At 37.7% G+C, this 25712-nt stretch overlaps 3 protein-coding genes across 3 annotated transcripts; all 3 read right to left on the reverse strand.

The window, feature by feature from the left end:
* Window positions 1-607: 607 nt before the first annotated feature.
* LOC128866944 (poly(A) polymerase type 3-like) lies at window positions 608-3152 on the reverse strand. The gene is made up of 6 exons (XM_054108004.1): window positions 3025-3152; window positions 2164-2942; window positions 1887-2083; window positions 1596-1810; window positions 1158-1515; window positions 608-1043 (listed from the first exon to the last, which is right to left on the reverse strand). Exons 1-6 carry the CDS (start codon window positions 3057-3059, stop codon window positions 801-803), a joined length of 1827 nt encoding a protein of 608 aa, XP_053963979.1. The 5' UTR covers window positions 3060-3152; the 3' UTR covers window positions 608-800.
* A 7177-nt stretch (window positions 3153-10329) lies between these two features.
* Window positions 10330-12907, reverse strand: LOC128866971 (poly(A) polymerase type 3-like). Its single transcript, XM_054108053.1, has 6 exons — window positions 12776-12907; window positions 11887-12689; window positions 11610-11806; window positions 11319-11533; window positions 10881-11238; window positions 10330-10766 (listed from the first exon to the last, which is right to left on the reverse strand). Exons 1-6 carry the CDS (start codon window positions 12808-12810, stop codon window positions 10524-10526), a joined length of 1851 nt encoding a protein of 616 aa, XP_053964028.1. The 5' UTR covers window positions 12811-12907; the 3' UTR covers window positions 10330-10523.
* Window positions 12908-22819: 9912 nt separating this feature from the next.
* Window positions 22820-25097, reverse strand: LOC128867205 (poly(A) polymerase type 3-like). The gene is made up of 6 exons (XM_054108306.1): window positions 25063-25097; window positions 24202-24980; window positions 23925-24121; window positions 23634-23848; window positions 23196-23553; window positions 22820-23081 (listed from the first exon to the last, which is right to left on the reverse strand). The coding sequence occupies exons 1-6, from the start codon at window positions 25095-25097 to the stop codon at window positions 22839-22841; spliced, it is 1827 nt and encodes a 608-aa protein (XP_053964281.1). The 3' UTR covers window positions 22820-22838.
* Window positions 25098-25712: the final 615 nt, after the last annotated feature.

Raw genomic sequence — 25712 nt, forward strand, 5'->3', positions numbered from 1 at the left:
GAAGGGAAGAATGCTAGAGCGACTACCAAACTATCACTCTGGATGTCGAAAGTTTTTGAATGTTTGAGTTATGAAAGATTTATAAAACAAACTCCCAATTTATTGGCATACATACTTACTATTAGAGAATACTCGTTTTCAATAAATATCAATCTCAGTTTTGTTTCACTAAAATTTGTTTATTTGTCATTTCTAAATAAAAATTGTACAGCTAAAATCAAGTGGATCTTTGGAAATCAAATTGATTTTCTCATATGGATGGATGGACAAAGTGTATAGAAATTTATGTGAAACTATTTTCATACGGATGACCACACATGTGGAATTTTGGTTGAATGATGAATACTTAAATTTAATATTAATATTTAAATTGACTTTTGAACCAACAATTTGGTAAGCGACAGATAGAATAGTATATATATATATATACAATATATTTTTTTTTATTGTAATTTTTTTTGTTTTTTTGTTTTCGTTTTTTTTGTGTTTTCCTATATCACTTAATAATAATTATATAACTAAGTTAAAAAGCAGTTTGTAAATAACTGTTGTTTACATAAGAATCTAAGACTTTTAATAAATCACAATAAAATACACTAAAAACATGAATACAGTTTAATACAGTGATAAAAAATATTTTTGCGAAATAATACATAAGTCTGCAGCCAAGTTGTTGGTGAGGTGTCGACTAAATATGGAAAATGTATCATTTCGCGCTCTCTCCAAAGATATGAGGTTTTTCCGCCCTCACAACATAACGAATTTCCCAAAATATTGGATCTCTCAGTTAGAATTCTACTTTAATCTTCCGAACTCGTCGATTCACTCAAGCGCGCTCTTTTAGCCGCAGGCTCTTTCTGTGTTGACAAATCCGTCAACAATCGTTTACAATTGGCTGAAATGGAGTTATTGAAACTACTTTCTTGTTCCATGGACCTGCGTTCACGTTTCAACAAATCCGTATCCAAATACTGCGAAAGAGATTTACGCTTCACGTATTGCGCATCGATATTCATACCATCTCTGAACATTTGTATTTTTATCTAAAATTAGAGAAAAAAAAATTTAATAAATAAATAATTTTTTTAGATTGAAACTAATTCAATAAGCAAAACAATTTCAATTTTAAATCATGTCAAAAAATCGTCTCTACTCACCGCATGCATTATAACACTTTCGACGAAATATTTAATTGTTTGCGTAAAGTCCACATTCAAATTCTCTGTACGTTCGAATTCTAAGCCGATGAACCACATCGAACAGAATGGCGCTGTACAAACTGGTGGATCGCCGTTGGGCTGTGTTTTATCCTCCTCACTTCCGCTGTTATTTTGTGTGACGGCAGCGCCTTTCTTATAATCAAAACATGTAGGATTTGCATGCGCCAATGCAATATGCTGAGTGCGCTCTAGATTACATACCAATAGACGAATCCTTGATTCGACTAAGCCACACCACTCCAACTGATCGTCACTGGTTTGCGATGTAACCAAAACCGCTATAAAGTGGCGGTATCTGAAAAGGAGGACAGAGAAAAGTGATGTCATTTATAAGTGAAAATAATACTTAGTTAAATATAATATAAATATTCGTACTTATAAAAGAAGCTGGGCGCTTCGAAGAGTCGATCCCATGAAGCGCGACCATTCATAATCTCTTCTACGATAATTTTTCCTCTGCTGAACTCATTCAGCAAAACTTTTTTTGTTGATTCCGACACATTAAAGGTCGAGTTCTGTTGTGGATATGCCGGCGTTATAATGGGCATTAGATGGTACCTATCCGCACCGTTAACACGTGGATCCCAAACCTTAGAGAAATAAGTAATTAGCAATTGTTTAGCGATATGCAATTGTTTGCGGTTTGCGCTTATTCATAATACTTACGGGAAATCGCAAATCAACATCGACAGGTCGTTTAAGCAGTACGGGTTTTGGCCACTTCCAGAGAGACAGGATCAAAAAAAATTTGTGTATGAGAGTAGAAGGTGTTGCATTTGGATACAATTGGCAAGTGCGCGCCACTAACATCGCCCACGTCACACCACCAAAGTAGCCCAAAGAATTGGAGTAAACTCCGTGTTCTGCAATTTCAGAAACAAACAAAACATTATAATATTGTAATTATGTAACGTCTCAGAAATTTTTAAACTTTTATACTTACTTTTCGCCCACAATTTGATGGAGCGCAACGTTAATCGGAAATTCTCCACATTCGGCACCAGCGCCAATATTTCGTCTGTCACACGACAGCCATTCAAACTGCGCACCGAAAATTGATCCAAATTCTTAAGCAGATAATCATCGCTTAGATCAAGATCATCGGTTATTTCTTTCAGTGCTAGACGCGCAAATACCAAATCAATTTCAATTCCATCAAATTTCATTTTTATGACTGGCACGAAGGCTTCTTCCACTGAACGACATTCGGTCACTTCGGATTGGTTTTTTAGTAACTCAAAAAAGGACGTAAAAAATTCAGTGCGTTCTATGTTGCGTGGTGCGACAAAGAGTGCGTCAATATCAGCGCCCTTATGATGTACACCCAAACGATATGAACCGAAAGTGTAAACTTTCGCACCGAGCTTTTCGGCAACTGCCTCTGGCACATTCTTTGCCATTGATGCAACTTTAACCCATTTTTTGGCAAGCGTATTAAGTTTAGCCAAAATCTGCACACGACGATTAAGCTCATTTTGATTCTCAAACACCTTAAATGGCTGTAATGCTTTGCATAATGCCTCTGTTCTTTGCAGTTCTTCAATAGTAGGCTCATCCCAGCTGATGGCGGATGTCAAGCCCATCTGTTTGGCGCGCTGCTGCTGTTCCGGATGCGATGCACAATTTCCGTTTTTGAAATTATAATCTGCAAAGCGCAGCCAATCCTTTGCTGAGTTGGCGACGACATTCTGTGAATGCGAACTTGAGTTCGAGAAGAAAGCGCTAGAAAAAATAAGAGAAGCGAGTTTAGTTAACATTTCCAACTAAGGTAGCTATATGGTATTTGTAAAAAATATATATTTACCTTCTATCTGCCAATGGTTTTCGGCAAGAAATCATTCTTACTTAGTTATGCAATTTTATTTTTAAACAAATTTTTAATTTTATTTTGAAACAAATTTTTTGAGCACTGAAACACTGTGAAATGTTGCATTTGCTAGTCAACCGCGTTATGACTCTAAAAGGTGTGTAAGATCCGCTTTTATGCACTGCAGAAGGGCTTAACTTGCACCACATGTGGAATTTCCACCTACCTGTTGTTGCGGGTGCACAATTAATAGCACCGTTACCTTTTGCCTGCGCTACCTTGCCTGCGATCCTTTTTTATTGTTAAGAATTTACGTAATAGCGAAAGAGATTATTTTCAGCGATGAGACACTTAAAAATCCCGAATCCTTTTCTTTGTTCAATTAAGGACGAAACTGTAACTCAGCCATTTACTTTTCAAACCAGTCTTTTGTGTGTGGTCAAACACATACATACATATGTGTGTATGTGTAGACCACGCGCTTTTCGTTTCATTAAAAACCATCATTAAAAATCAGACTCATAGAAATTTAATTTGCTTTGCCTTTATATATTTGTTTACATGTGGACCCCATTTTCTAGAAATTTTGGGTGTCTCTATTCGTAGAAATATTTAAAACTAGGAAATACCAAACGTACGTTGCTACGCCCTAAACAATAAACAGTTTGAAATTTCAATTTTTTGTTCAATGCTTAGGTTAGGTTAGGTTAGGTGAAGTGGCTGTCCTACGACGCACCTAGGCCAGTTAGAGGCCCCTTGTGATACCACCGGAACTGTCCTATCCTACTCAACTTGGTCCTCTCTAAACCATTGTGTGGCCTTTAAAAAGCTAGCTATACTAGATAGTTTGAGATTTGCAACATCTGCAATGCTGTCCAGAAAAGCGAAACCGAGCAATCTGCACCGCCTTCTACACAGAGCCATGCACCCGCATAGAAGGTGTTCGATTGTCTCTACCTCCTCTATATCTTGACAGCTTCTACAGTAGTCATTAGATGGTGCCCCTAATCTACTGGCATGTCTTCCTATTAGACAGTGCCCAGATAGGACACCTACTACAATCCTTAGATCCCTCCTGCCTAACTTAAGTAGACTCTTAGTGCGACCCATGTTCCATTCGGGCCACGCTAGCCTACTTATAGCGCAGGTGTTTAACTGCCTCCAGTTGGAGTTAGCAGCACTAATGGTGTATCTGTCTATCAAAAGTTTACATGTTGCCAAGGGCATAGGTATGTCAAGCCTGTCCTGACTAATTTGGAGCGAGGAGCCTAATCTAGCTAACTCATCTGCCTTACAGTTACCTATAATGTTACTGTGTCCTGGCACCCAGAGTAGATTAATAGAAAAGTACTGTGCAAGTGTTGTTAATAATTTGTAACACTCCTTTACTGTCTTAGACGAGTGTTTGCTTGATAGAAGCGATTTCAGAGCTGCCTGACTATCGGAATAAATGAAGATATCTCTAACAGTGACTACGCTTTTATTTAGCATTAAAAGGCTTGCTGAGATTGCCAGGATTTCGGTCTGGAATACGCTACAATGATCAGGTAAGCGAAAGGATAAATTGGCGAAAATAGTTTCCGAATATACACCACCTCCCACTTGATCATTGAGTTTTGAGCCGTCCGTATATATACTAACCCCGTTTTCGTTGTTTGTTAACCCATTCACCCATTCCTCTCTGGATGGAAAATGGACTGTATAAGGCCTGTCTAGGTATGTATTCACCGAGTCACAAAAGTCGGTGGTATTAGGAATACCTGGAAACATCCCAAGTATGCGCGAGTGTCCCCATTTGTTTGTCTTGAGCATCGATGATTCCCTCAATCTTAGAGCCGCTTTGGCGGCCAGTTGTCTACAATATAGGTGAATTGGTAATAGATGCAACATAACGCTTAGAGCCGAAGTTGGCGTTGTTTTGAGCGCCCCAGTAATACTGAGGCTTGCCGCCCTCTGAATACTATCTAGTTTCTTAATGGAAGTTTTCTTATCAAGGGATGGCCACCAGACCAGGACTCCGTAGGTCATAATTGGTCTGACAATGACCGTATATAGCCAGTGAACTATTTTGGGGGCTAATCCCCATTTTAAGCCTACAGTTCTCTTACAGGAATAAAGCGCCGTAGCAGCCTTTTCACCGACCAGCAAAAGAGTTCCGTTGAGTGTCAGAGGCCGACAGTCGGGAATTTTATATTTCCTTGTAAACAACACTAGTTCCGTTTTGGCCGCATTCAGGCTCAAACCACATGTTTTGGCCCAAGTATCCACATATTTTAAGGTTCTATGCATTAGACTGCAGAGGGTGTCTGGAAACTTCCCCCTTATTAATATAGCTACATCGTCCGCGTAGGCCACAACCTTAATTCTCCTCTCCTCCAGATCCAACAACAACTTGTTCATTGCTAGATTCCACAGAAGAGGAGAAAGTACCCCGCCTTGAGGAGTACCTCTACAGACAGATCTGCGCATCACCGAAGAGCCCAACGTCGAGTTCACGAACCTGCTCGTAAGCAACTGCTCAATGAAATTCACAAAGGTTCCGGAAATGCGCAGGTCTGACAGCGTGTTCGTTATGACCTTAGGCAGGATATTGTTAAAAGCTCCTTCGATATCTAAAAAGGCTGCCAGTGTATAATCTTTAACTTCAAATGAGCTTTCAATTGATGTGACCAGTGAGTTTAGGGCCGTCTCTGTAGATTTTCCTTTACAGTAGGCATGTTGCGATTTGGACATACGTGAGTGGGGTATGATATTCCTGATAACCGAGTCAATCAGCTTTTCTAATGTTTTCAGTAGAAAAGATGATAGACTAATCGGTCTGAAGTCCTTAGGTTTGGTATGCGAGCTTCTACCTGCCTTCGGGATAAAAATGACCTTAACCTCCCTCCATGCTGAGGGAGTGTGATTTAACTGAAGAGTACTTTTGAAAATGGTTACTAACCACCTTGTGATATGAGCCAGAGGCTGCTGAAGTTGTGCCGGTATTATCCCATCAGGGCCTGGCGATTTATACGGCTTAAAATTTCCTATAGCCCAAGTAATATTAGTTCCATTGATTATGTCTGAGATATCTGAGCTAATCACAAATTCTGATACTCTGGGGTTGCAAGTTCGGGTAGGACCCGAGTTATAGACTTCAGAGCTCCCCGGAAAGTGGGTATCTAATAGTAAACTTAGCGACTCCTTGGTAGAAGTCGTCCAGCCGTTGTCTGGCTTCTGTAAAAAGCCAATAGATGTCGTTGATCTAGCCAAGACCTTTCTTAAGCGAGAAGCTTCCGCTGTAGTTTCTATATCCTCACAGAACGACCTCCATGAAGATCTTTTTGCTTTCCTCAACTCTTTTTTATAGACTTTGAGTTGCTCATAATAGAAGTCCCAATCGTCTTCCAAATTAGAGTATTTCGCCTTATTAAATAGTGTTCTACATACACTCTTATGAAGGCTAAGTTCTGAGGACCACCATGGGGGTTTTGTCTTCCCCTTGTGCCTGACAAGAGGGCAAGACTTATTTAGCGCTTTACAACATGTTCGGGTAAACAAATTGACTAGCTTATCTAATTCTTCCTCGTTTTCTGGATAATAAGGGGGAATTTCGGGAAGATTTCTCTCCAACTCGTAATTATACACCTGCCAGTTGGTCCTCCTGTAATTCCTAAAACTAGTTGGCTGAGGGATTTCTTCTTCTAATATTAATTCAATATAGCGATGGTCTGAGAAGGAGTGCTTCTCTAATACTCTCCATTGAACCACCTTATCTATTAAACAATCTGAGACTAGGGTGATGTCAAGAACTTCCTGACGATTCCTGATTATAAAAGTAGGATCGTTCCCACGATTACATAACAGCAATTTAGTACATAAAATGTAATTGAAAAGTAACTCACCACGTTCGTTGATATCCGAACTTCCCCATACAGAGTGGTGTGCATTCACGTCACCACCCAGTATTAATCTGCTTTTGGAGGCTTCGCTGTCCGATATTAAATCCACCAACAGTTGTGGTGGAACGGGTTCTTCGTGGGCCAAGTACATCGATGCCATACGGAATTCGATGTCAACTGCTTCCCAGCTTACCGTCGTGAAGTCTTCATTGCTATATTTTGGGATTAAGAAAACGTTAAGTTTAGATTTAGCTAATACGCATGTCCTACTTTTACCTGCACAGCTGGCAGCGTAAAGCTTATAGTGCGGAGCCCTCAATCCGCATATGCGCCCTTGTCTCACCCATGGCTCCTGAATGAGGACAATATCAGGATTTTCTGCCGCCATTAGTTCAACAAGGGCTGCTGTAGCTGCTTTACTGTGGTGCAGATTTATTTGAAGGAGCCTCAATGCTTATGCCAATATAATTTTTACCTGGTTTTGCAATTTTTCAGAGCAAATTAATGCTAAAATACAAGGTGGCCATCCGAAAAGTAGAGCACTTAGTTTCTGGGACCGCGGGCGAAACTTGCGCTAGTGCCTAAGACGAAATAGCCAACGTGCTCCCCTACTGTAGTTGGTGTTGGTGTAGCGGCATGAACATTCCCCACACATGTAAGGGGAATGTACAGAAACAAAAATAAATTTATTTAGAAAAAATGTTGAACGAAATGTCAAACGTCTTGAGAACAAGGACCAATCAGATTTGTCCAATCCGGTTTAGTTTCATCCGTGAAAAGTATTATTTTCAGAATTTTACACATTTCTATGGGAATTTGCGAAAGACAAACGTGCCTTAACATATTTTTTCGACAGTGACGGCTTTTTTCTGTTGACACGCCCATATAATTTATTTTCATGAATGCCTCTTCACAAAAGTCTGCTTGGAGGCTAAATTCCCCATTTATTTCAGGGTTATCGCTCGTGAGTACTTAAAACTGTCACGCCCACTTTTCTTAACAATGGCCCCGACTTTCTGAATTGTAGTCTCTTCCGCAGGTGTCTCTCGAACTTTCTTTCTCTTAAAGAAATAACAATTGACAACATTGTAACCGTTTTACGTAAACAACCCAAGGGCATATTTCGCGAAGGAAAGTACGATCATTCATAAAATGAGAGCACCACAACTACCTGCACACGAATTTGGTGAATCGTGGTATGTGGTGAGTGCGTATGGGTGCGGCTGTGCTTTATGAGTAAGGTAATGCGCGAGGGAATTATTGTCGTTGCTTAGCTGCTGTGTGTCAAGTGCTTGCGTACATACATACATACATATTCAGAACTCGGTGTTAGTTTGCCTGCATGTACATATGTATGTATGTATGTATATTCATTTAAATAATGTATTCGCGTTTCTTTTATTTACGTAAGACGTTAACATAAAATGGCCTTCGAATGTGCAGCTGCACTCAATCACATAGACAGCACGGCTTCAATCTATACTGAGTTCCGGCATATCGTGATGATGCTTTGAAAAATCAAGAATCTCAAGTGGGACGATAACGGATGGGGCAGAGTTTAAGGAATCGAATCACGCAAATTTTATTATTTCTTTAGCAAAAGGTTTTAAACGCAACAATGCAGGTATTAAGCTAGAAGCTCTCAGGAATAGACTGATGTTATTAGTTAACTTTACGTTCAATCAAAGCTAACAAATAGGTACACATTTGCTTTACTTAGTTGGTATATTTTCCAATCAAACATTAAAATGTTTACTTAACATATTAATTCTTTAATAATAGAACTGCTTATTTAACGGATTCGAGAAATATTGGCAACAAGACACGCATAGACCTTTTGGTCCCTAGCGAAGATGGAGACCGACCTCTATGAATACCGACAGTAGACATCATGTAGGATGTCATGGCGAATCTAAGCAGCGCTGGGAGATCCGCTTTTGAGACGTTCTGCAGACCCTCAAACAATGGGGCTCCAAGGCATTTTAAAGGCGTTTTTAATAATGCCGGACAAATGCACAGAAGGTGTTCTAAAGTTTCCTCAACATCCTCTCTGAATTTCCTGCCTTTGTCCGTGTTAGCAATCCCTATCTTGTACGCATGTGCAGTCAAAAGATTATGACCTGTTAGCATACCTATGGTAGTTCTGCAGTCCTTTCGCGAGAGCGTAAGTACGAATTGAGTCAGTTTTTTGTCGTTAGTTCTACACATGACTTTTGCTGTTTTGCATGTGGTCAGATTAGTCCACCTAGCTTCCACTCGCCTTTTCATGTAGTCGTCCATTTTATTGTATATTGTATTGTATTTATTTAGCGGTTATGGTATGTCGTTCTCTTGTTCAAAAGGTAGTCACTTTTTGCTATCTCATCTACTATTTAGATATGCAGCCTACTGTTTGCGGCTAGCCTTTCTATGGCCTCCCTGCTCCGTCGAACATTTTTGGATTTAATACAATAGGAGCTTATTGCTTTTATTGACTGTCCACGTATATATTAATTGTTGAGTTCTTTTTTTTCTAGTGTAGGCTAGCTCCGTGACTTTCCCCACAGCAAAAACTTCCGCTTGGAAAATACTGCTGTGGTCTGGCAGATTGATAAGCTGCCTTATCCCTTGTTTTGAGCTGTAAATACCCGCTCCCACTCCGTCTAAAATTAAAAAAATTACGGAATTGGTATCATATTAATTTTTACTAATTTCCTGTTGTCAGACTTATTTGACTCATGAACTCCGCAAACTTATCATTTTCTTTTACTTGTCTATTTGTACATATATGTATGTATCTCGCGTATAAACCTCGCTAAGTCTCCCATTTTCACCCGAAGGGAAGAATGCTAGAGCGACTACCAAACTATCACTCTGGATGTCGAAAGTTTTTGAATGTTTGAGTTATGAAAGATTTATAAAACAAACTCCCAATTTATTGGCATACATACTTACTATTAGAGAATACTCGTTTTCAATAAATATCAATCTCAGTTTTGTTTCACTAAAATTTGTTTATTTGTCATTTCTAAATAAAAATTGTACAGCTAAAATCAAGTGGATCTTTGGAAATCAAATTGATTTTCTCATATGGATGGATGGACAAAGTGTATAGAAATTTATGTGAAACTATTTTCATACGGATGACCACACATGTGGAATTTTGGTTGAATGATGAATACTTAAATTTAATATTAATATTTAAATTGACTTTTGAACCAACAATTTGGTAAGCGACAGATAGAATAGTATATATATATATATACAATATATTTTTTTTTATTGTAATTTTTTTTGTTTTTTTGTTTTCGTTTTTTTTGTGTTTTCCTATATCACTTAATAATAATTATATAACTAAGTTAAAAAGCAGTTTGTAAATAACTGTTGTTTACATAAGAATCTAAGACTTTTAATAAATCACAATAAAATACACTAAAAACATGAATACAGTTTAATACAGTGATAAAAAATATTTTTGCGAAATAATACATAAGTCTGCAGCCAAGTTGTTGGTGAGGTGTCGACTAAATATGGAAAATGTATCATTTCGCGCTCTCTCCAAAGGTATGAGGTTTTTCCGCCCTCACAACATAACGAATTTCCCAAAATATTGGATCTCTCAGTTAGAATTCTACTTTAATCTTCCGAACTCGTCGATTCACTCAAGCGCGCTCTTTTAGCCGCAGGCTCTTTCTGTGTTGACAAATCCGTCAACAATCGTTTACAATTGGCTGAAATGGAGTTATTGAAACTACTTTCTTGTTGCATGGACCTGCGTTCACGTTTCAACAAATCCGTATCCAAATACTGCGAAAGCGATTTACGCTTCACGTATTGCGCATCGATATTCATACCATCTCTGAACATTTGTATTTTTATCTAAAATTAGAGAAAAACAAATTTAATAAATAAATAATTTTTTTAGATTGAAACTAATTCAATAAGCAAAACAATTTCAATTTTAAATCATGTCAAAAAATCGTCTCTACTCACCGCATGCATTATAACACTTTCGACGAAATATTTAATTGTTTGCGTAAGGTCCACATTCAAATTCTCTGTACGTTCGAATTCTAAGCCGATGAACCACATCGAACAGAATGGCGCTGTACAAACTGGTGGATCGCCGTTGGGCTGTGTTTTATCCTCCTCACTTCCGCTGTTATTTTGTGTGACGGCAGCGCCTTTCTTATAATCAAAACATGTAGGATTTGCATGCGCCAATGCAATATGATGAGTGCGCTCTAGATTACATACCAATAGACGAATCCTTGATTCGACTAAGCCACACCACTCTAACTGATCGTCACTGGTTTGCGATGTAACCAAAACCGCTATAAAGTGGCGGTATCTGAAAAGGAGGACAAGGAAAAGAGATGTCATTTATAAGTGAAAATAATACTTAGTTAAATATAATATAAATATTCGTACTTATAAAAGAAGCTGGGCGCTTCGAAGAGTCGATCCCATGAAGCGCGACCATTCATAATCTCTTCTACGATAATTTTTCCTCTGCTGAACTCATTCAGCAAAACTTTTTTTGTTGATTCCGACACATTAAAGGTCGAGTTCTGTTGTGGATATGCCGGCGTTATAATGGGCATTAGATGGTACCTATCCGCACCGTTAACACGTGGATCCCAAACCTTAGAGAAATAAGTAATTAGCAATTGTTTAGCGATATGCAATTGTTTGCGGTTTGTGCTTATTCATAATACTTACCGGAAATCGCAAATCAACATCGACAGGTCGTTTAAGCAGTACGGGTTTTGGCCACTTCCAGAGAGACAGGATCAAAAAAAATTTGTGTATGAGAGTAGAAGGTGTTACATTTGGATACAATTGGCAAGTGCGCGCCACTAACATCGCCCACGTCACACCACCAAAGTAGCCCAAAGAATTGGAGTAAACTCCGTGTTCTGCAATTTCAGAAACAAACAAAACATTATAATATTGTAATTATGTAACGTCTCAGAAATTTTTAAGCGTTTATACTTACTTTTCGCCCACAATTTGATGGAGCGCAACGTTAATCGGAAATTCTCCACATTCGGCACCAGCGCCAATATTTCGTCTGTCACACGACAGCCATTCAAACTGCGCACCGAAAATTGATCCAAATTCTTAAGCAGATAATCATCGCTTAGATCAAGATCATCGGTTATCTCTTTCAGTGCTAGACGCGCAAATACCAAATCAATTTCAATTCCATCAAATTTCATTTTTATGACTGGCACGAAGGCTTCTTCCACTGAACGACATTCGGTCACTTCGGATTGGTTTTTTAGTAACTCAAAAAAGGACGTAAAAAATTCAGTGCGTTCTATGTTGCGTGGTGCGACAAAGAGTGCGACAAAGAGTGCGACAAAGAGTGCGTCAATATCAGCGCCCTTATGGTGTACACCCAAACGATATGAACCGAAAGTGTAAACTTTCGCACCGAGCTTTTCGGCAACTGCCTCGGGTACACTCTTTGCCATTGATGCAACTTTAACCCATTGTTTGGCAAGCGTATTAAGTTTAGCCAAAATCTGCACACGACGATTAAGCTCATTTTGATTCTCAAACACCTTAAATGGCCGTAATGCTTTGCGTAATGCCTCTGTTCTTTGCAGTTCTTCAATAGTAGGCTTATCCCAGCTGATGGCGGATGTCAAGCCCATCTGTTTGGCGCGCTGCTGCTGTTCCGGATGCGATGCACTATTTCCGTTTTTGAAATTATAATCTGCAAAGCGCAGCCAATCCTTTGCTGAGTTGGCGACGACATTCTGTGAATGCGAACTTGAGTTCGAGAAGAAAGCGCTGGAAGAAAGAAGAGAAGCGAGTTTAGTGAACAAGTCCAACTAAGGTAGCTATATGGTATTTGTAAAAAATATACATATATTTACCTTCTATCTGCCAATGGTTTTCGGCAAGAAATCATTCTTATTTAGTTATGCAATTTTATTTTTAAACAAATTTTTAATTTTATTTTGAAACAAATTTTTTGAGCGCACTGAAACACTGTGAAATGTTGCACTTGCTAGTCAACCGCGTTATGACTCTAAAAGGTGTGTAAGATCAGCTTTTATGCACTGCAGAAGGGCTTAACTTGCACCACATGTGGAATTTCCACCTACCTGTTGTTGTTCCACCTTTTTTATTGTTAAGAATTTACGTAATAGCGAAAGAGATTATTTTCAGCGATGAGACACTTAAAAATCCCGAATCCTTTTCTTTGTTCAATTAAGGACGAAACTGTAACTCAGCCATTTACTTTTCAAACCAGTCTTTTGTGTGTGGTCAAACACATACATACATATGTGTGTATGTGTAGACTACGCGCTTTTCGTTTCATTAAAAACCATCATTAAAAATCAGACTCATAGAAATTTAATTTGCTTTGCCTTTATTTATTTGTTTACATGTGGACCCCCTTTTCTAGAAATTTTGGGTGTGTCTATTCGTAGAAATATTTAAAACTAGGAAATACCAAACGTACGTTGCTACGCCCTAAACAATAAACAGTTTGAAATTTTCATTTGTTGTTCAATGCTTATGCCAATATAATTTTTACCGGGTTTTGCAATTTTTCAGAGCAAATTAATGCTAAAATACAAGGTGGCCATCCGAAAAGTAGAGCACTTAGGCCCTTATTATGAGCAACATTCGATCTTCGACTGTAGTCGAAAGTGCTGATCGAACGAATTTTCATTTGGTATTATGGTGCTCATTCGTTGAAGAATAGGACTATTGTGAATTTCGATCGCTCGACGCATTTACAATAGATAATTTTTCTCAGCTGATACAGCAAATCAAAATAAAAGAAAAACCGATTGTGTTGAAATTCTTTGCTAACAACATTTTTAAAAGTTAAAAAAAGTATTTTTTGTGAAAATGAGTACAACGGAGTTGTGGTTCGACGATTCATCGGACGATGAAAGATTAGTGAACTAGCTAGAAGTAGAAAACAGTTGAGGGGCGCATCCAACTCCCTAGAAATGGCTTCCACTGAGTAAGTTTAGAATTTTCAAAATGTGTTGACGTACTTAATATTACAGAAATTTCCGTACAGATTTTTATAGAACTTTAGATTATCTAAAGAGGCGTTTATGAACCTACTGTCCAGTACAGAAAACCAGTTGCAGCAGTGCACCCGAGCCAAATCCATTCCAAATATATTAAAGCTAGCCACAGTTCTGCGATTTTGTGCTCAGGGATCGTACCAATTGAGTATTGGTAATGAAGGTATGCTAGGACTTGCTCAACCCGCTGTGTACGATGATGCTGAAGATTTTGAAGTGGAGTCAAATAACGGAGAAGTAGAAAACATAAGAAATGAAATTTTGAGAATATTATAGAAAAATCTAAAAAGTATTAAATAGAAACCTTTACGCCACAGTTTCTGTTTTATTTTTGTTATAAATTTTCTTTATTCAATTATTCGTCATTCGAAAAAAATATGTATTTCAGTTCCTCTACGTATTTCAGCTCATACCCATGAAGCAATAATTAAAGGTGATGTAAGTAGCCTAATTTCACCCTGTGTTAGCCATCTTGAAGCTACTTAATAAATCCGTGTTGTCCTCTTGGAAAAGCTACTTTTTATTTTAGAGCAAATTCTAAAGAAAAAGTACTCAAAAGAGTAGAAATTAAAACGTTTGCTGAAAAAGTAAGCAGGCAATACTGTTTTGCCTATTCCATTTTGCTTAGACTTTCGCATCTTTCAATTCTATTGAAAGTTCTGTGAAAATCATTGTTTCAATGTTGCCTTTTCAAAGAGGCATACAACTAAGCAACAAGTCCCTCAGGGACTTACATCGTTATGTTCAGGAAAAGTACTGCTTTCAGTACATTCTGACTTATCGATTAAATCAGGATGTACTGGAGCATTTTTTCGGGGCGATGCGTGCCAAAGGCGGGTTGTATGACAATCCTAGTCCTATGAAATTTAAATATAGATTACGAAGATATTTATTAGGTGAATGAATGCATATATGTATTACTCATTTCTGAATAACTTAACGCTTTCTATTAACAGCACGAAATACTTCAATATTAGTTGATCGTGGCAATGTTGAGGCCGACGAAACTAGCGGGCTCCGTCTCAATGATACTTCTTTAGAAACTTTACAAAGTTTGCTAACAGAAGATGAGATAGTTTTAGACGACTCTCTCTTCGCCAACGATTCATTAAATGAGGACGCTGACTTTGATAGCTTACACGAAGATGCCCTTGAATATATTGCCGGTTACATAATACGCAAATTAAAGTTAACCGATTGTTCATGCAATGAGCCTACATTTACTTGGGTTGGCACTTTATCTAAGGGCGGATTAGTAAATGTTGGAATCAGCGTTTAACCAGTTCAACGGCAGGAAGCTTTACGGTGGGATATCATTTTTACAAAAATTGTTCACATTAAGTGAAAACGTGAGTTTACGCGATGATGTTAAACGATTTTTTTAAATGCCGGATGCACTTTCGAATAAAGCCTCTTAACCGGTGCAATAAACAAAATGAGCATTCGATAAGATAATTGTAAGTAAAGTATGCAATGCTTTGGGCGTCTACTTGTGTTTCTGCGTATATATAAATTTATCTTTTTTTAACGCAGATTTTATACTTGTAACTTTGCACGTAATCTCGTTAAAAAATCAAATGTATGATTAGCGGACATGACGAAATAAAAGTGGTTTTTCCTCGTTAAAAGTTTCCACTATTCTCAAGTTGTTTTATTTATTACTTCAGTGTAGGTTTACAAGTGGCACTTATAGATTCCAATCCGATGCATGGTCAAAATACATATATATTATATATATGACACAAATCCATGGGAATAGTTAAGTTAAAAACATAAATAATTAAGTACCACTTAAAAAATAACATAAAATTATTATATGGCTTACAACGACCTTTTTCAATTTTTTACTACATTTTCAAAAAAGGGATAAACTTATGCCCTTTTCCCCCTTGCTTCCAAATTGCATCAGTGGATTAAGTAGCATCCGAAATCAGTTGTCAAACTTTACTTAACCTTGTATAATTGAATCATGGCTCATACCTACCAAGGGAAAATAAAAATGTATTTCTATAAACATCACAAAAACAAACCATTATTAAGCTTAATCCCTTTTGCTGCCGTTCTCACTGGTGGTCCCAAGCAATTCAGCTCCGTTGTAAATTCCTACCATTTTTTTTGCTGCTTGAACTTTGGTGCAAATCCCTTTTGCGAATTGTGGATTCGCCTTTCTAATTGTTGTTTGGTACTCACGACTTTCGACCTGCATAAAATTAACAAAATTAGTATATATTTATTATTTGGTTACTATAAAACCATAAATAATCGCAAACAACTTACACTTTAACAAATTTTCCCACAATACGCTACACGATCGAAAGCAAAATTGCATTCGACTCTAAATTCGGTAAACAACGAAAATTTCGATAGGGTTGCACCGCTCATAATACCAAATTGACATTCGATTTTCGATCTTCGACAACCAGCGAATATCGAAGATCGAATGTAACTCATAATAGGGGCCTTAGTTTCTGGGACCGCGGGCGAAACTTGCGCTAGTGCCTAAGACGAAATAGCCAACGTGCTCCCCTACTGTAGTTGGTGTTGGTGTAGCGGCATGAACATTCCCCACACATGTAAGGGGAATGTACAGAAACAAAAATAAATTTATTTGGAAATAATGTTGAACGAAACGTCAAACGTCTTAAGGATAAGAGTTCTTACCGCAATCCACAAAAAAAATAGAAAAACAGTGAAACACGGTTGCGGCAGCGTAATGATCTGGGGATGCTTCTCTTGGTATGGAGTAGAACCTTCTCCCCTCATAACAAATAAAATGGACAAGTATACATACAACGGCATACTTCATGAAGTGATGCCATCATTTGCCAAGTCCCGGCTTTTGTCTAAAACTAACTACGTACAAGATCCCTATCCGGCCAATCTTAACGCATGGATGTGAGGTATAGATTCTTAAAGTTGCTGACTGCGCACTGATTGCTAGCATAGAAAAAAAATGTTAACAACGATTTTTGGGCAAATAGGAATGGATGATGGTACCTATAGAATACGAGACAATTCCGAACTAAACGAACGTCAGAACGAGACAGCTGTGCGTTTTGTTAAAGCGCAGGTCATAAGATGGTTAAGTCATGTTACCCGTATGCCTGCTGACTGTGCCGTGAAGAGAGGCAAAGACAGATCGAGGAACCGATGAATTTTGTGCAGGAGTTTACTTCAGAGGCGTTTCAAGTACTCAGCATTGAAAAGGATTTTTGTTTCTTTTTTTAAGAACTTGAGCTTTTCGAACCACTTTTCCTACTTGACCTGACAGCAAAGTAGGTAAGCAGAAGAGTACTCGTTACTTTCAAATCTCGCTTTTGTAGATAGTCAAAAATGTCGCAGCTGCACTCAATCACATAGACAGCACGGCTTCAATCTATACTGAGTTCCGGCATATCGTGATGATGCTTTGAAAAATCGAGAATCTCAAGTGGGACGATAACGGATGGGGCAGAGTTTAAGGAATCGAATCACGCAAATTTTATTATTTCTTTAGCAAAAGGTTTTAAACGCAACAATGCAGGTATTAAGCTAGAAGCTCTCAGGAATAGACTGATGTTATTAGTTAACTTTACGTTCAATCAAAGCTAACAAATAGGTACACATTTGCTTTACTTAGTTGGTATATTTTCCAATCAAACATTAAAATGTTTACTTAACATAGTAATTCTTTAATAATAGAACTGCTTATTTAACGGATTCGGGAAATATTGGCAACAAGACACGCATAGACCTTTTGGTCCCTAGCGAAGATGGAGACCGACCTCTATGAATACCGACAGTAGACATCATGTAGGATGTCATGGCGAATCTAAGCAGCGCTGGGAGATCCGCTTTTGAGACGTCCTCGAGACCCTCAAACAATGGGGCTCCAAGGCATTTTAAAGGCGTTTTTAATAATGCCGGACAAATGCACAGAAGGTGTTCTAAAGTTTCCTCAACATCCTCTCTGAATTTCCTGCCTTTGTCCGTGTTAGCAATCCCTATCTTGTACGCATGTGCAGTCAAAAGATTATGACCTGTTAGCATACCTATGGTAGTTCTGCAGTCCTTTCGCGAGAGCGTAAGTACGAATTGAGTCAGTTTTTTGTCGTTAGTTCTACACATGACTTGTGCTGTTTTGCATGTGGTCAGATTAGTCCACCTAGCTTCCACTCGCCTTTTCATGTAGTCGTCCATTTTATTGTATATTGTATTGTATTTATTTAGCGGTTATGGTATGTCGTTCTCTTGTTCAAAAGGTAGTCACTTTTTGCTATCTCATCTACTATTTCGTTCCCCATAATACCTTTGTGACCAGGTACCCAGTAGATATGCAGCCTACTGTTTGCGGCTAGCCTTTCTATGGCCTCCCTGCTCCGTCGAACATTTTTGGATTTAATACAATATGAGCTTATTGCTTTTATTGACTGTCCACGTATATATTAATTGTTGAGTTCTTTTTTTTCTAGTGTAGGCTAGCTCCGTGACTTTCCCCACAGCAAAAACTTCCGCTTGGAAAATACTGCTGTGGTCTGGCAGCTTGATAAGCTGCCTTATCCCTTGTTTTGAGCTGTAAATACCCGCTCCCACTCCGTCTAAAATTAAAAAAATTACGGAATTGGTATCATATTAATTTTTACTAATTTCCTGTTGTCAGACTTATTTGACTCATGAACTCCGCAAACTTATCATTTTCTTTTACTTGTCTATTTGTACATATATGTATGTATCTCGCGTATAAACCTCGCTAAGTCTCCCATTTTCACCCGAAGGGAAGAATGCTAGAGCGACTACCAAACTATCACTCTGGATGTCGAAAGTTTTTGAATGTTTGAGTTATGAAAGATTTATAAAACAAACTCCCAATTTATTGGCATACATACTTACTATTAGAGAATACTCGTTTTCAATAAATATCAATCTCAGTTTTGCTTCACTAAAATTTGTTTATTTGTCATTTCTAAATAAAAATTGTACAGCTAAAATCAAGTGGATCTATAGAAATCAAATTGATTTTCTCATATGGATGGATGGACAAAGTGTATAGAAATTTATGTGAAACTATTTTCATACGTATGACCACACATGTGGAATTTTGGTTGAATGATGAATACTTAAATTTAATATTAATATTTAAATTGACTTTTGAACCAACAATTTGGTAAGCGACAGATAGAATAGTATATATATATATACAATATATTTTTTTTTTATTGTAATTTTTTTTGTTTTTTTGTTTTCGTTTTTTTTTTTTGTGTTTTCCTATATCACTTAATAATCACTACATATTATAAAACAAAGTCGCTTTTTCTGTCCCTATGTCCCCGTATACGCTTAAATCTTTAAAACGACGCAACGGATTTTGATGCGGTTTTTTTTTAAAGATAGATTGATTGAAGAGGAAGGTTTATATCTATATAATGTGAAGAAATATATAAAGGGGGCGTGGCAATCGGTCAAAATGTGGCAAAAAAACATATTTTTTTTGTTTTCACGGCCATAAATCATAAACGAATCAACCAATTAAAATGAAACTTTCTTAGAGTTTAACTTTGAAATATTTACTTTCGTTCTGCATAAAAAAAAAATTGATATATTTGTTATTTAACCAAAATTGTTTAAACAAGAGCAGCTCTTTTTCCAAAAAAAGCTGTTTGTGTGTTTGTTCGCTGCCAACCGAATGAAGCAACAGGCGTTAAGCGATAATCTCACCACACCTCATTAATGTTGAATTACATCGTATGGTGAAGTATGTATGTATGTATTTACGAATCGCTCGCATTATTTCATTTCGGACGTATGTACTGAATTCCATGTAATTATATGCACATACAATTTTACAGCGAAATAAAACGCTATTTTCACGTTCTATATTAGTAATTCCCACATAATTAACACGTTCCCTGTCCGCTGAGCCATATATGGTTCAGGAAACGTGCGCCTGATAAGCACTGATACGTTCCTGAGCCATATGTGCGTCAGGGGGTATATAAACCACATGTGTTTCATGAACGTGCAGAAGCAAAAATGTCCCTCTACGCTCATGGACCATATGTGTTTCAGGTAGAAATACCCTACATCCGTTTTTTTTAATTATTAGTTTTACAGCGAAATAAAACGCTATTTTCACGTTCTATATTAGTAAATCCCACATAATTAACACGTTCCCTGTCCGCTGAGCCACATATGGTTCAGGAAACGTGCGCCTGATAAGCACTGATACGTTCCTGAGCCATATGTGCGTCAGGGGGTATATAAACCACATGTGTTTCATGAACGTGCAGAAGCAAAAATGTCCCTCTACGCTCATGGACCATATGTGTTTCAGGTAGAAATACCCTACATCCGTTTTTTTTAATTATTAGTTTTACAGCGAAATAAAACGCTATTTTCACGTTCTATATTAGTAAATCCCACATAATTAACACGTTCCCTGTCCGCTGAGCCACATATGGTTCAGGAAACGTGCGCCTGATAAGCACTGATACGTTCCTGAGCCATATGTGCGTCAGGGGGTATATAAACCACATGTGTTTCATGAACGTGCAGAAGCAAAAATGTCCCTCTACGCTCATGGACCATATGTGTTTCAGGTAGAAATACCCTACATCCGTTTTTTTTAATTATTATCTATACTAATATTATAAAGAGGAAAACTTTGTTTGTTTGTTTGTTTGTAATGAATAGGCTCAATAACTACTGGACCGATTTTAAAAATTCTTTCACCATTCGAAAGCTACATCATCCACGAGTAACATGGATTATATTTTATTTTGGAAATAGGGCTCGAGATATAGGTCAAAACGTGGACCCGGGTAACCTTCGGATGTGTATGTACAATATGGGTATCAAATGGAAGCTGTTGGTGAATGCTTTAGTCCAGAGTATTTTTCAAGCCGCTCCGTGACTAGGGTCTCGAGATAGAGACCAAAGCGCGGACCCTAGAATGTGTTTGTACAATATGGATATCAAATTGAAGCTGTTGGTGAATGCTTTAGTACAGAGTATTTTTCATGCCGCTCCGTGACTGGGGTCTCGAGATATAGGTCAAAACGTGGACCCGGGTAACCTTTGGTTGTGTATGTACAATATGGGTATCAAATGGAAGCTGTTGGTGAATGCTTTAGTTCAGAGTATTTCCATCCGCTCCGTGACTAGGGTCTCGAGATAGAAACCAAAACGTGGACCCTAGAATGTGTTTGTACAATATGGATATCAAATGAAAGCTGTTGATAAGTGCTTTAATACGGGGTAATTTACATACCTATTGATGACTAGGGGCTGGAAATATATGCCAAAACGTGGACCCGCCGTGTCTTTGCACCGAATTAAACCAAACTTACACACATTGTTAAGGAGGTATTGAAGATGGTTTCCGTATAGTTTGGATACCTATTGGTAGATAGGGTCTCGAGATATAGGTCAAAACGTGGACAAATGGAAGCTGTTGGTGAATGCTTTAGTTCAGAGTATTTCCATCCGCTCCGTGACAAGGGTCTCGAGATAGACCAAAACGTGGACCCTAGAATGTGTTTGTACAATATGGATATCAAATGAAAGCTGTTGATAAGTGCTTTAATACGGGGTAATTTTCATACCTATTGATGACTAGGGTCTCGAAATATATGCCAAAACGTGGACCCGCCGTGTCTTTGCACCGAATTAAAGCAAACTTACACACATTGTTAAGTAGGTATTGAAGATGATTTCCGTATAGTTTGAATACCTATTGGTAGATAGGGTCTCGAGATATAGGTCAAAACGTGGACTCGGGTAACCTTCGGACGTGTATGTACAATATGGGTATCAAATGGAAGCTGTTGATAAGTGCTTTAATACGGGGTAATTTTCATGCCTATTGATGACTAGGGTCTCGAAATATATGCCAAAACGTGGACCCGCCGTGTCTTTGCACCGAATTAAACCAAACTTACGCACATTGTTAAGTAAGTATTGAAAATGGGTTTCGTAAAGTTTGGTTGTAATTCGGAGCAGTGGCAACGGGTACAGCGTTCTTTTGAACCAGCCATAATGTCGCTTACTTTTTTAACGCTTGGGGCGGAACTGAACTGTCAAATTGACAGTGTGAGTTACAATGTGTCAATATTTCTTTCTGATTTGGATGTCATAAGGAAAAAACGTAAGTGCAACATGTAAAAATTGTTTGTGAATTTTTTTGGAGTGGATTTTGGAACAGTGAATAATTTCTTACGAAATTTTAGAATTTAATGTGATATCCGAATGAAATTATGTGTTCGTGGAAAAAAAAATTTTTTTCGTTTTTTTTTTTTTGAAAAATATAAATGGATAATGGTTAAAAAAGCTCCAATGCTTAATAAAACATATAAATTGAAACGACAAATTCATGGATGATCAGGAAAAAAGACGATTGTTTATTCATATGCGATGATTTGAAATTTAAAAACAATCTTCTTTTTTCCTGATTTTCAATTTATATTTTATATTTACTCAAAAACAAATAGAAAAACAAAAAATATTGTTTATGCCAAAGCGCTTGAATAAAGAATAAAGAAATAAATAATATGAAAATCATATATTTTCTGTTCTAAACCATATCTATTCTATTTTAGTGTGCCCAGCGAAGGGGGCCGGGTTTGCTAGTAATTATATAACTAAGTTAAAAAGCAGTTTGTAAATAACTGTTGTATACATAAGAATCTAAGACTTTTAATAAATCACAATAAAATACACTAAAAACATTAATACAGTGATAAAAAATATTTTAGCGAAATAATACATAAGTCTGCAGCCAAGTTGTTGGTGAGGTGTCGACTAAATATGGAAAATGTATCATTTCGCGCTCTCTCCAAAGATATGAGGTTTTTCCGCCCTCACAACATAACGAATTTCCCAAAATATTGGATCTCTCAGTTAGAATTCTACTTTAATCTTCCGAACTCGTCGATTCACTCAAGCGCGCTCTTTTAGCCGCAGGCTCTTTCTGTGTTGACAAATCCGTCAACAATCGTTTACAATTGGCTGAAATGGAGTTATTGAAACTACTTTCTTGTTGCATGGACCTGCGTTCACGTTTCAACAAATCCGTATCCAAATACTGCGAAAGCGATTTACGCTTCACGTATTGCGCATCGATATTCATACCATCTCTGAACATTTGTATTTTTATCTAAAATTAGAGAAAAACAAATTTAATAAATAAATATTTTTTTTAGATTGAAACTAATTCAATAAGCAAAACAATTTCAATTTTAAATCATGTCAAAAAATCGTCTCTACTCACCGCATGCATTATAACACTTTCGACGAAATATTTAATTGTTTGCGTAAGGTCCACATTCAAATTCTCTGTACGTTCGAATTCTAAGCCGATGAACCACATCGAACAGAATGGCGCTGTACAAACTGGTGGATCGCCGTTGGGCTGTGTTTTATCCTCCTCACTTCCGCTGTTATTTAGTGTGACGGCAGCGCCTTTCTTATAATCAAAACATGTAGGATTTGCATGTGCCAATGCAATATGATGAGTGCGCTCTAGATTACATACCAATAGACGAATCCTTGATTCGACTAAGCCACACCACTCCAACTGATCGTCACTGGTTTGCGATGTAACCAAAACCGCTATAAAGTGGCGGTATCTTAAAAGGAGTACAGAGAAAAGTGATGTCATTTATAAGTGAAAATAATACTTAGTTAAATATAATATAAATATTCGTACTTATAAAAGAAGCTGGGCGCTTCGAAGAGTCGATCCCATGAAGCGCGACCATTCATAATCTCTTCTACGATAATCTTTCCTCTGCTGAACTCATTCAGTAAAACTTTTTTTGTTGATTCCGACACATTAAAGGTTGAGTTCTGTTGTGGATATGCCGGCGTTATAATGGGCATTAGATGGTACCTATCCGCACCGTTAACACGTGGATCCCAAACCTTAGAGAAATAAGTAATTAGCAATTGTTTAGCGATATGCAATTGTTTGCGGTTTGCGCTTATTCATAATACTTACCGGAAATCGCAAATCAACATCGACAGGTCGTTTAAGCAGTACGGGTTTTGGCCACTTCCAGAGAGACAGGATCAAAAAAAATTTGTGTATGAGAGTAGAAGGTGTTGCATTTGGATACAATTGGCAAGTGCGCGCCACTAACATCGCCCACGTCACACCACCAAAGTAGCCCAAAGAATTGGAGTAAACTCCGTGTTCTGCAATTTCAGAAACAAACAAAACATTATAATATTGTAATTATGTAACGTCTCAGAAATTTTTAAACTTTTATACTTACTTTTCGCCCACAATTTGATGGAGCGCAACGTTAATCGGAAATTCTCCACATTCGGCACCAGCCCCAATATTTCGTCTGTCACACGACAGCCATTCAAACTGCGCACCGAAAATTGATCCAAATTCTTAAGCAGATAATCATCGCTTAGATCAAGATCGTCGGGTATCTCTTTCAGTGATAGACGCGCAAATACCAAATCAATTTCAATTCCATCAAATTTCATTTTTATGACTGGCACGAAGGCTTCTTCCACTGAACGACATTCGGTCACTTCGGATTGGTTTTTTAGTAACTCAAAAAAGGACGTAAAAAATTCAGTGCGTTCTATGTTGCGTGGTGCGACAAAGAGGGCGTCAATATCAGCGCCCTTATGATGTACACCCAAACGATATGAACCGAAAGTGTAAACTTTCGCACCGAGCTTTTCGGCAACTGCCTCTGGCACATTCTTTGCCATTGATGCAACTTTAACCCATTGTTTGGCAAGCGTATTAAGTTTAGCCAAAATCTGCACACGACGATTAAGCTCATTTTGATTCTCAAACACCTTAAATGGCTGTAATGCTTTGCATAATGCCTCTGTTCTTTGCAGTTCTTCAATAGTAGGCTTATCCCAGCTGATGGCGGATGTCAAGCCCATCTGTTTGGCGCGCTGCTGCTGTTCCGGATGCGATGCACTATTTCCGTTTTTGAAATTATAATCTGCAAAGCGCAGCCAATCCTTTGCTGAGTTGGCGACAACATTCTGTGAATGCGAACTTGAGTTCGAGAAGAAAGCGCTAGAAAAAATAAGAGAAGCGAGTTTAGTTAACATTTCCAACTAAGGTAGCTATATGGCATTTGTAAAAAATATATATTTACCTTCTATCTGCCAATGGTTTTCGGCAAGAAATCATTCTTACTTAGTTATGCAATTTTATTTTTAAACAAATTTTTAATTTTATTTTGAAACAAATTTTTTGAGCACTGAAACACTGTGAAATGTTGCATTTGCTAGTCAACCGCGTTATGACTCTAAAAGGTGTGTAAGATCCGCTTTTATGCACTGCAGAAGGGCTTAACTTGCACCACATGTGGAATTTCCACCTACCTGTTGTTGCGGGTGCACAATTAATAGCACCGTTACCTTTTGCCTGCGCTACCTTGCCTGCGATCCTTTTTTATTGTTAAGAATTTACGTAATAGCGAAAGAGATTATTTTCAGCGATGAGACACTTAAAAATCCCGAATCCTTTTCTTTGTTCAATTAAGGACGAAACTGTAACTCAGCCATTTACTTTTCAAACCAGTCTTTTGTGTGTGGTCAAACACATACATACATATGTGTGTATGTGTAGACTACGCGCTTTTCGTTTCATTAAAAACCATCATTAAAAATCAGACTCATAGAAATTTAATTTGCTTTGCCTTTATTTATTTGTTTACATGTGGACCCCATTTTCTAGAAATTTTGGGTGTGTCTATTCGTAGAAATATTTAAAACTAGGAAATACCAAACGTACGTTGCTACG

This window comes from Anastrepha ludens, chromosome 6, assembly GCF_028408465.1.
Source record: "Anastrepha ludens isolate Willacy chromosome 6, idAnaLude1.1, whole genome shotgun sequence".
NCBI lineage: Eukaryota > Metazoa > Arthropoda > Insecta > Diptera > Tephritidae > Anastrepha > Anastrepha ludens.